This window comes from Oncorhynchus tshawytscha, linkage group LG09 (assembly GCF_018296145.1).
Source record: "Oncorhynchus tshawytscha isolate Ot180627B linkage group LG09, Otsh_v2.0, whole genome shotgun sequence".
In the NCBI taxonomy this organism is placed as follows: Eukaryota; Metazoa; Chordata; class Actinopteri; order Salmoniformes; family Salmonidae; genus Oncorhynchus; species Oncorhynchus tshawytscha.
Window position 1 is genome coordinate 74,457,749 of NC_056437.1, and position 13,178 is coordinate 74,470,926.

Genomic DNA, 13,178 nt, shown 5'->3' on the forward strand with positions numbered 1-13,178 from the left:
CTGTCTATACAGTACTGACCCAGTCCACTCCTACACACAGTCTGTCTATACAGTACTGACCCAGTCCACTCCTACACACAGTCTGTCTATACAGTACTGACCCAGTCCACTCCTACACACAGTCTGTCTATACAGTACTGACCCAGTCCACTCCTACACACAGTCTGTCTATACAGTACTGACCCAGCACACTCCTACACACAGTCTGTCTATACAGTACTGACCCAGCACACTCCTACACACAGTCTGTCTATACAGTACTGACCCAGTCCACTCCTACACACAGTCTGTCTATACAGTACTGACCCAGTCCACTCCTACACACAGTCTGTCTATACAGTACTGACCCAGTCCACTCCTACACACAGTCTGTCTATACAGTACTGACCCAGTCCACTCCTACACACAGTCTGTCTATACAGTACTGACCCAGTCCACTCCTACACACAGTCTGTCTATACAGTACTGACCCAGTCCACTCCTACACACAGTCTGTCTATACAGTACTGACCCAGTACAGTCATACACACAAACACAGTCTGTCTATACAGTACTGACCCAGCCCACTCCTACACACAGTCTGTCTATACAGTACTGATCCAGTCCACTCCTACAAACAGTCTGTCTATACAGTACTGACCCAGTACAGTCATACACACAAACACAGTCTGTCTATACAGTACTGACCCAGCCCACTCCTACACACAGTCTGTCTATACAGTACTGACCCAGTCCACTCCTACACACAGTCTGTCTATACAGTACTGACCCAGTCCACTCCTACACACAGTCTGTCTATACAGTACTGACCCAGTCCACTCCTACACACAGTCTGTCTATACAGTACTGACCCAGCCCACTCCTACACACAGTCTGTCTATACAGTACTGACCCAGTCCACTCCTACACACAGTCTGTCTATACAGTACTGACCCAGTCCACTCCTACACACAGTCTGTCTATACAGTACTGACCCAGTCCACTCCTACACACAGTCTGTCTATACAGTACTGACCCAGCCACTCCTACACACAGTCTGTCTATACAGTACTGACCCAGTCCACTCCTACACACAGTCTGTCTATACAGTACTGACCCAGTCCACTCCTACACACAGTCTGTCTATACAGTACTGACTGTCTATACAGTCCACTCCTACACACAGTCTGTCTATACAGTACTGACCCAGTCCACTCCTACACACAGTCTGTCTATACAGTACTGACCCAGTCCACTCCTACACACAGTCTGTCTATACAGTACTGACCCAGTCCACTCCTACACACAGTCTGTCTATACAGTACTGACCCAGTCCACTACTACACACAGTCTGTCTATACAGTACTGACCCAGTCCACTCCTACACACAGTCTGTCTATACAGTACTGACCCAGTCCACTCCTACACACAGTCTGTCTATACAGTACTGACCCAGTCCACTCCTACACACAGTCTGTCTATACAGTACTGACCCAGTCCACTCCTACAAACAGTCTGTCTATACAGTACTGACCCAGCCCACTCCTACACACAGTCTGTCTATACAGTACTGACCCAGTCCACTCCTACACACAGTCTGTCTATACAGTACTGACCCAGTCCACTCCTACACACAGTCTGTCTATACAGTACTGATCCAGTCCACTCCTACAAACAGTCTGTCTATACAGTACTGACCCAGTACAGTCATACACACAAACACAGTCTGTCTATACAGTACTGACCCAGTCCACTGACCCAGTCCACTCCTACACACAGTCTGTCTATGCAGTACTGACCCAGTCCACTCCTACACACAGTCTGTCGATACAGTACTGACCCAGTCCACTCCTACACACAGTCTGTCTATACAGTACTGACCCAGTCCACTCCTACAAACAGTCTGTCTATACAGTACTGACCCAGTCCACTACACACAGTCTGTCTATACAGTACTGACCCAGTCCACTCCTACACACAGTCTGTCTATACAGTACTGACCCAGTCCACTCCTACACACAGTCTGTCTATACAGTACTGACCCAGTCCACTCCTACACACAGTCTGTCTATACAGTACTGACCCAGTCCACTCCTACACACAGTCTGTCTATACAGTACTGACCCAGTCCACTCCTACACACAGTCTGTCTATACAGTACTGACCCAGCCCACTCCTACACACAGTCTGTCTATACAGTACTGACCCAGCCCACTCCTACACACAGTCTGTCTATACAGTACTGACCCAGTCCCACTCCTACACACAGTCTGTCTATACAGTACTGACCCAGTCCACTCCTACACACAGTCTGTCTATACAGTACTGACCCAGTCCACTTACACACAGTCTGTCTATACAGTACTGACCCAGTCCACTCCTACACACAGTCTGTCTATACAGTACTGACCCAGTCCACTCCTACACACAGTCTGTCTATACAGTACTGACCCAGTCCACTCCTACACACAGTCTGTCTATACAGTACTGACCCAGCCCTCTCCCAGTACTGACCTAAATGTTCTAAGGAACTGTTTCAGCTCACTATACATCTCACTATTTCTCCCCGTGTCTCTCTTTCTCTCACTATAACTCTCTGTTATAGTGAGATGTTTAAATATATACATCCATTCTCTTTCTCTCTACCCTTTCTGAGGAGAGAGAGGAGCGTGGGTGTGTATTGTTGATGATGGGAAAATCACTGTTGCGAAGAGTGCACACCTTTTGTCTAATCCCCAACCCTGTGTGGTATGTGTGTGTGTGTGTGTGTGTGTGTGTGTGTGTGTGTGTGTGTGTGTGTGTGTGTGTGTGTGTGTGTGTGTGTGTGTGTGTGTGTGTGTGTGTGTGTGTGTGTGTGTGTGTGTGTGTGTGTGTGTGTGTGTGCATGGTGTGCGTTTGTGCGTGTGTGTGGTGCGCGTGCCCGTGCCGTGTTTATGAGCACCGTGACACTTTTATCCACCTGTTATTGATCCTTTCGATCATTGACAAACACCCCATCCCTTTCTACGCCTGTTATTTCTATTCAGTGAGGAAATCGAACCAGAGGAATGCATAAATAGTCAGTTAAACTCCAGAGGTTCACCTGACTAATTAACAGAAAAACATTATTTTTCTGGGAAGGGGAGGCCAAGTGTTATTTCAATGATCACTACACACACATACACACACACACACACACAAAAACACATACACAAACACACATACACAAACACACATACACACACACACACACACACAGACACACACACACACACTTTTGCTTTACGATTCAGTGCACACAGAGATGAGAGTTGAAGGGGAGACAGAGGAAGCGAGGAGAGGTGTTTACCTCCATTGCCTCAGAACACAGAGGGGGCTAATGAAAGCCAGAGAGAGACACTGCCACCCTTCGTGCGTTCATGTGTGTGTGTGTGTGTGTGTGTTTCGCGCGCACACACACACACTACCACTAAAATGCAGAAGAACACTACTTTGAAATATTCCGTTATGCCTGCTCTTCAGTACTCACAGCATTGTAGCTCAATAACACTGGATGTCTAGACTAACCAGCTCATCTACACACAGACAGATACACAGACAGACAAACAGACAGGTTGTCAGGCAGCTACCTCCAGGCAGTCCAGATGCTGCTCCTGCTCCTCCATGCCTGACTGGCTTTATGTGCAACCTGTGCAGGTGTGACATCACCATCAAGCCTCAGATGAGTGGATGGGCTTCACCGTACTGTCCATTACTGAGCCTGGAGGATAGGGCCATTACAGGGGGATAATGATGAACTATACCACACTGGATGGACCCACCACCTGTCTAAGTAATGTGTTCCAATGGCAATGATAGCAGCTCAGACGATGGAGGTAGAGAGTGTGAAAAAGAGAGAGAGAGCGAGAGAGAGAGAGAGAGAGAGAGAGAGAGAGAGAGAGAGAGAGAGAGGAGAGAGAGAGCGATGGAATGAGGGAGAGATGGAGAGAGTGAGGAATGAGGGAGAGAGAGAGAGAGAGAGAGTGAGGGAGAGAGAGAGAATGAGGGAGAGAGAGTGAGGGAGAGAGAGAGACAAAGAGAGAGAGAGAGAAAGAGAGAGAGAGAGTGAGGGAGAGAGAGACAAAGAGAGAGAGAGAGAGAGAGAGAGAGACAAAGAGAGAGAGTGAGAGAGAGAGAGAGAGAGAGAGAATGAGGGAGATAGAGAGAGAGAGAGGCAGTAAGATAAACATAGACCTTTCTTTGCTCTGTGACATCACCTTGGCAACAGTGGGATATGGGTAGAGCTGCATGTGCTATTGCCCATAGGCAGGGCTCACATGGTAAAGGCATGGTAAAGACATGGTAAAGGTATGGTAATGGTATGGTAAAGGAATAGTAAACACATGGTATAGACATGGTAAAGGCATGGTAAAGGTATGGTAAAGGAATAGTAAACACATGGTATAGACAAGGTAAAGGCATGATAAAGGAATAGTAAACACATGGTATAGACATGGTAAAGACATGGTAAAGGCATGGTAAAGGCATGGTAAAGGCATGGTAAAGGAATAGTAAACACATGGTATAGACATGGTAAAGGCATGGTAAAGGCATGGTAAAGGAATAGTAAACACATGGTATAGACATGGTAAAGGCATGGTAAAGGCATGGTAAAGGCAATAGTAAACACATGGTATAGACATGGTAAAGGCATGGTAAAGGCATGGTAAAGGCATGGTAAAGGCATGGTAAAGACATGGTATAGACATGGTAAAGGCATGGTAAACACATGGTAAAGGCATGGTAAAGGAATAGTAAACACATGGTAAAGGCATGGTAAAGGAATAGTAAACACATGGTAAAGGCATGGTAAAGGAATAGTAAACACATGGTAAAGGCATGGTAAAGGAATAGTAAACACATGGTATAGACATGGTAAAGACATGGTAAAGGCATGGTAAACACATGGTATAGACATGGTAAAGGAATAGTAAACACATGGTATAGACATGGTAAAGACATGGTAAACACATGGTAAAGACATGGTAAAGGCATGGTAAAGGAATAGTAAACACATGGTATAGACATGGTAAAGGAATAGTAAACACATGGTATAGACATGGTAAAGGCATGGTAAAGGCATGGTAAAGACATGGTATAGACATGGTAAAGGCATGGTAAAGGCATGGTAAAGGAATAGTAAACACATGGTATAGACATGGTAAAGGCATGATAAAGGAATAGTAAACACATGGTATAGACATGGTATAAACATGGTAAAGGCATGGCAAAGGCATGGTAAAGGTTTGGTATAGACATGGTAAAGGAATAGTAAACAAATGGTATAGACATGGTAAAGGCATGGTAAACACATGGTATAGACATGGTAAAGGAATAGTAAATACATGGTATAGACATGGTAAAGGAATAATAAACACATGGTATAGACATGGTAAAGGAATAGTAAACACATGGTATAGACATGGTAAAGGAATAGTAAACACATGGTATAGACATGGTAAAGGAATAGTAAACACATGGTATAGACATGGTAAAGGCATGGTAAAGGAATAGTAAACACATGGTATAGACATGGTAAAGGCATGGTAAAGGAATAGTAAACACATGGTAAAGGTATGGTAAAGGCATGGTAAAGGAATAGTAAACACATGGTATAGACATGGTAAAGGTATGGTAAAGGAATAGTAAACACATGGTATAGACATGGTAAAGGAATAGTAAACACATGGTATAGACATGGTAAAGGCATGGTAAACACATGGTATAGACATGGTAAAGGCATGGTAAAGGCATGGTATAGACATGGTAAAGGCATGGTAAACACATGGTATAGACATGGTAAAGGCATGGTAAAGGCATGGTATAGACATGGTAAAGGCATGGTAAACACATGGTATAGACATGGTAAAGGCATGGTAAAGGAATAGTAAACACATGGTATAGACATGGTAAAGGCATGGTAAACACATGGTATAGACATGTTAAAGGCATGGTAAAGGCATGGTACAGACATGGTAAAGGCATGGTAAACACATGGTATAGACATGGTAAAGGCATGGTAAAGGCATGGTATAGACATGGTAAAGGCATGGTAAACACATGGTATAGACATGGTAAAGGCATGGTAAAGGAATAGTAAACACATGGTATAGACATGGTAAAGGTATGGTAAAGGAATAGTAAACACATGGTATAGACATGGTAAAGGCATGGTAAACACATGGTAAAGGAATAGTAAACACATGGTATAGACATGGTAAAGGAATAGTAAACACATGGTATAGACATGGTAAAGGAATAGTAAACACATGGTATAGACATGGTAAAGGCATGGTAAAGGAATAGTAAACACATGGTATAGACATGGTAAAGGCATGGTAAAGGAATAGTAAACACATGGTAAAGGTATGGTAAAGGCATGGTAAAGGAATAGTAAACACATGGTATAGACATGGTAAAGGTATGGTAAAGGAATAGTAAACACATGGTATAGACATGGTAAAGGAATAGTAAACACATGGTATAGACATGGTAAAGGCATGGTAAACACATGGTATAGACATGGTAAAGGCATGGTAAAGGCATGGTATAGACATGGTAAAGGCATGGTAAACACATGGTATAGACATGGTAAAGGCATGGTAAAGGAATAGTAAACACATGGTATAGACATGGTAAAGGTATGGTAAAGGAATAGTAAACACATGGTATAGACATGGTAAAGGAATAGTAAACACATGGTATAGACATGGTAAAGGCATGGTAAAGGAATAGTAAACACATGGTATAGACATGGTAAAGGCATGGTAAAGGAATAGTAAACACATGGTAAAGGTATGGTAACGGCATGGTAAAGGAATAGTAAACACATGGTATAGACATGGTAAAGGTATGGTAAAGGAATAGTAAACACATGGTATAGACATGGTAAAGGAATAGTAAAGACATGGTATAGACATGGTAAAGGCATGGTAAACACATGGTATAGACATGGTAAAGGCATGGTAAAGGCATGGTATAGACATGGTAAAGGCATGGTAAACACATGGTATAGACATGGTAAAGGCATGGTAAAGGAATAGTAAACACATGGTATAGACATGGTAAAGGCATGGTAAAGGAATAGTAAACACATGGTATAGACATGGTAAAGGCATGGTAAACACATGGTATAGACATGGTAAAGGAATAGTAAACACATGGTATAGACATGGTAAAGGCATGGTAAACACATGGTATAGACATGTTAAAGGCATGGTAAAGGCATGGTACAGACATGGTAAAGGCATGGTAAACACATGGTATAGACATGGTAAAGGCATGGTAAAGGCATGGTATAGACATGGTATAGACATGGTAAAGGCATGGTAAACACATGGTAAAGGAATAGTAAACACATGGTATAGACATGGTAAAGGCATGGTAAACACATGGTATAGACATGGTAAAGGCATGGTAAAGGCATGGTATAGACATGGTATAGACATGGTAAAGGCATGGTAAACACATGGTATAGACATGTTAAAGGCATGGTAAAGGCATGGTATAGACATGGTAAAGGCATGGTAAACACATGGTATAGACATGGTAAAGGCATGGTAAAGGAATAGTAAACACATGGTATAGACATGGTAAAGGTATGGTAAAGGAATAGTAAACACATGGTATAGACATGGTAAAGGCATGGTAAACACATGGTATAGACATGGTAAAGGAATAGTAAACACATGGTATAGACATGGTAAAGGCATGGTAAACACATGGTATAGACATGGTAAAGGCATGGTAAAGGCATGGTATAGACATGGTAAAGGCATGGTAAACACATGGTATAGACATGGTAAAGGCATGGTAAACACATGGGCATGGTCCCGCTACAGTATGTCCACTATCCACATAATGTAGTTTCTCAGGTAACACCGACGTACACAAGTTAATTTTATGTTAACACACATGCATTCACATGCTGTAATACAAGCTCTTTACACACACACGCACACACACATGTAAACACACACATACACACACTCTCAAAACACAATGGCCAAAGAGACAGAAGGCACTGAAACCATGACAACGCCTCACAAGCATATTTCCATGACCGAACCAGCAGCAGTAAACTGTAAACTGGAAGAGCAGCCTTAGAAAAGTGTCAGCAGGCAGAGCTACGTGACTGCATTGACAGACAGACAGCAGGCTGAGACAGAGACACAGTCCCCAAACGCTCCGGCTTCACAGGACTAAATACCAGAGCCCTGCTAGCAAACACACACACTTTAAACAGCACACAAAGACACAGCGGCGAAGAGATGGAGAGAACAGGAGAGAGAGACAGAACAAATGTGTTGAGCGTAATTGAAAACAGAGGAATGGGAAGGACAAGAGGAAAGGACAGACAAACGGAGGGAGGAGGGGAAGAGGATACGTATTGCCCACCTGAGTGTTCCTCAACATCCTCCATCTGCACACCTGTGAGCCCTCTCTCCCTCTCTTCTGGTCATTTCATCCCTCCAACCCACCCCACTTTCTACACCTCAGACACTGACTGAGACTCAGAGATGGGGAGAGAGAAAGAGAAGAAAAAGAGAAGGTGGGAAGTGAGGGAGAAAGGAGAGAGACAGAAAGAGAGAGAGAGAGACAGTGTGTGAGCAAACCCCAGTGGGTGAGCTGGATGAGAAAGGCTGCCAGTTCCTAACATTGTCTCTGTGCCTTTCTGTCTACTTGCGTGTCCCTTGTTGTCCATCTCTCTCCTTCTCGCTCATCTCTCACATTATGTACATCTCAGTAGCTCTGCCAAGATAGCAGATCAGGATAAATCACAGGAAGAGAATATATGGTATTACTATATTATCATATCATTTTATGGATTGGCTGGCGAACTATAGACACTGGGTCTTTGTACTCGTGTACCGTATACAGTATGTCTGTGTGTGTCCTGTCAGCCAGCCAGGCCACATATTATTGACACTCCACTGACATGTCCCACCTCATCGTCTCTCCTGTTGCCCCAGCAACACTTTCGCTCCCCGCCAGCTCTGCCCAACCTGTCCTCATCCTCCTCTTCTCCCTCCCTTCATCTTGCCATCTGCCTATGCCCCGCCTCTCTCATCTCTCTCTGTCTCTCTCCTTCTCTCCCTCTCCTTCATCCTCATCTCTCTCTTCCCTCCTTCATCCTCATCTCTCTCTGTCTCTCTCCTTCTCTCCCTCTCCTTCATCCTCATCTCTCTCTTCCCCTCCCTCATCCTCATCTCTCTCTGTCTCTCTCCTTCTCTCCCTCTCCTTCATCCTCATCTCTCTCTTCCCCTCCCTAATCCTCATCTCTCTCTCTTCCCCTCCCTCATCCTCACCTGACTCTCTCTCTCTTCCCCTCCCTAATCCTCATCTCTCTCCTTCTCTCCCTCTCCCTCATCCTCACCTCTCTCTTCCCCTCCTTCATCCTCATCCTCATCTCTCCCTCTCCCCTCATCCCTTCATCCTTCATCCTCATATCTCTCTCTCTCTCTCTCTCTCTCACTTCATCCTCACTCCTTCATCTCTCTCTCTCTCTCTCTCTCTCTCTCCTTCATCCTCACCTCTCTCTCTCTCTCTCCCTCTCCTTCATCCTCACCTCTCTCTCCCTCTCCTTCATCCTAACCTCTCTCTTTCTCTCCCTCCCTCTCATTTATCCTCACCTCTCTCTCTCTATGTCTCTCTCTCTCTCTCTCTCTCTCTTCCCCTCCCTCATCCTCACATCTCTCTCCCACTCCCACTCCCTCATCCTCACATCTCTCTCTCTCCTCCTCCTTCATCCTCACCTCTCTCTCCACTCCTTCATCCTCACCTCTCTCTCCCCCTCCCTCATCCTCACCTCCTGTCCCTCTTTCTTTCTCCTCTCTATATGTGATGCAGTCTTTTTATTTAATAAAGCTTTGAATCTATATCTACCACAGGAACAGTAAAGATACCCCCATCTCTCTATGCTCCAGTCATTCCCTTCAATAAAAGTGTTGTGTGTAGGAGACACTTGGGGGTTGTTCTCTAGCCTATTTCATCACAATGACCCCTATCAACCCGACCAATCAGAACTAGGAGAGAGAAGAGTGTGTGCGTAATTAACACCACTGGGTCTGAGTGTTTAAACACACTCCCACGGCTTAACACAGAGACCTGACTGAACAAAGCCCAGTGTGTGTGTGTGCGTTTGTGTGCGTTTGTGTGCGTTTGTGCGTGTGTGCGTGTGTGCGTGTGTGTATTTACATCTCAGGGCCATCCACAGTGCTCTGCTCTGCCCAACGTGTGAGGATGAGTGTTGTTAATCCAGAGGAGGGGTTCTGATGAAGAGCAGGAAGGAACTGATGAGACCAGACCATGGAGGGACCAGTCGGTCGCTATGGTAGTGCCATGCCTGGTGACAGAGCGGTACACACTATTTCCCACAGGGTGACACAAGGTGTATATCCCTGTTAACCTGGCTCACTAACACACACACCTGTCTTACCTCTCTCACTAACACACACACCTGTCTTACCTCTCTAACTAACCCACACACCTGTCTTACCTCTCTCACTAACACACACACCCGTCTTACCTCTCTCACTAACACACACACCTGTCTTACCTCTCTCACTAACCCACACACCTGTTTTACCTCTCTCACTAACACACACACCTGTCTTACCTCTCTCACTAACACACACACACCTGTCTTACCTCTCTCACTAACACACACACCTGTCTTACCTCTCTCACTAACACACACACACCTGTCTTACATCTCTCACTAACACACACACCTGTCTTACCTCTATCACTAACACACACACCTGTCTTACCTCTCTCACGTACCAACACACCTGTCTTACCTCTCTCACTAACCCAAACACCTGTCTTACCTCTCTCACTAACACACACACCTGTCTTACCTCTCTCACTAACACACTCACACCTGTCTTACCTCTCTCACTAACCCACACACCTGTCTTACCTCTCTCACTAACACTCACACCTGTCTTACCTCTCTCACTAACACACACACACCTGTCTTACCTCTCTCATTAACACACACACACATACACCTGTCTTACCTCTCTCACTAACACACACACCTGTCTTACCTCTCTCACTAACACACTCACACCTGTCTTACCTCTCTCACTAAACCACATACCTGTCTTACCTCTCTCACTAACACTCACACCTGTCTTACCTCTCTCACTAACCCACACACCTGCCTTACCTCTCTCACTAACACAAACACCTGTCTCACCTCTCTCACTAACCCACACACCTGTCTTACCTCTCTCACTAACACGCACACACCTGTCTTACCTCTCTCACTAACACGCACACACCTGTCTTACCTCTCTCACTAACACACACACCTGGGTTACCTCTCTCACTAACACGCACACACCTGTCTTACCTCTCTCACTAACACACACACCTGGGTTACCTCTCTCAATAATATACACACACCTGTCTTACCTCTCTCACAAACACACTCACACACACACACCTGTCTTACCTCTCTCACTAACATACACACACCTGTCTTACCTCTCTCACTAATATACACACACCTGTCTTACCTCTCTCACTAACACACTCACAGACACGTATATCTTACCTCTCACTAACACACACACACAAACACATGACTTACCTCTCACACTCACACACACACACACCTGTCTTACCTCTCTCACTAACACACTCACAGACATGTATATCTTACCTCTCTCTCTCTCTCTCTCTCTCTCTCACACACACACACACACACACACACACACACACACACACACACACACACACACACACACACACACACACACACACACACACACACATACACACCTGTCTTACCTCTCTCACTAACATACTCACAGACACACATATCTTAGCTCTCTCACTAACACACACATCTGTCTTACCTTTCTCACTAACACACACACCTGTCTTACCTCTCTCACTAACACACAAACCTGTCTTACCTCTCTCACTAACACACAAACATCTGTCTTACCTCTCTCAATAACACACACACACACCTGTCTTACCTCTCTCACTAATATACACACACCTGTCTTACCTCTCTCACTAACTCACTCACACACACATACCTTACTTACCTCTCACACTCACACACACCCGACTTACCTCTCACACTCTCACACACACACACCTGTCTTACCTCTCTCACTAACACACACACCTGTCTTACCTCTCTCACTAACACACTCACAGACACGTATATCTTACATCTCTCACTAACACACTCACACACACACACACACCTGACTTACCTCTCACACTCACACACACACACACACCTGTCTTACCTCTCTCACTAACACACACACCTGTCTTACCTCTCTCACTAACACACACACACACACACACACACACACACACACACACACACACACACACACACACACACACACACACACACACACACACCTGTCTTACCTCTCTCACTAACACACTCACAGACACACATATCTTACCTCTCTCACTAACACACTCACACACACACACACCTGACTTACCTCTCACACTCACACACACACACACACACACCTGTCTTACCTCTCTCACTAACACACACACCTGTCTTACCTCTCTCACTAACACACACACCTGTTTTACCGCTCTCACTAACACACACACACCTGTCTTACCTCTCTCACTAACACACACAGCTGTCTTAGCTCTCTCACTAACACACACCTGTCTTACCTCTCTCACTAACACACACACACACACCTGTCTTTCCTCTCTCACTAACACACACACCTGTTTTACCTCTCTCACTAATACACACACACCTGTCTTACCTCTCTCACTAACACACACACACCTGTCTTACCTCTCTCACTAACACACACACCAGTCTTACCTCTCTCACTAACACACACACACACCTGTCTTACCTCTCTCACAAACACACACACCTGTTTTACCTCTCTCACTAATACACACACACCTGTCTTACCTCTCTCACTAACACACACACACCTGTCTTACCTCTCTCACTAACACACACACCTGTCTTACCTCTCTCGCTAACACACACACACACCTGTCTTACCTCTCTCACTAACACACACACCTGTTTTACCTCTCTCACTAATACACACACACCTGTCTTACCTCTCTCACTAACACACACACACCTGTCTTACCTCTCTCACTAACACACACACCTGTCTTACCTCTCTCACTAACCCACACACCTGTCT

General features: G+C 45.0%; 1 protein-coding gene across 6 annotated transcripts in view; it reads right to left on the bottom strand.

Annotated features, from left to right (window-relative positions):
- Positions 1 to 9,045, bottom strand: part of LOC112225730 (SRC kinase signaling inhibitor 1-like) — a 112,434-nt gene extending 103,389 nt beyond the window's left edge. For 5 of the 6 annotated variants that reach the window (XM_042327420.1, XM_042327423.1, XM_042327422.1 and 2 more), the window contains exon 1: positions 8,395 to 9,045. In XM_042327420.1, coding sequence (XP_042183354.1) covers positions 8,395 to 8,419 — 25 coding nt within the window. In that variant the 5' untranslated portion in view covers positions 8,420 to 9,045. The remainder of the gene's footprint in view (positions 1 to 8,394) is intronic. The other variant, XM_042327425.1, reaches the window with a different exon arrangement.
- Between the last annotated feature and the right edge of the window lie 4,133 nt (positions 9,046 to 13,178).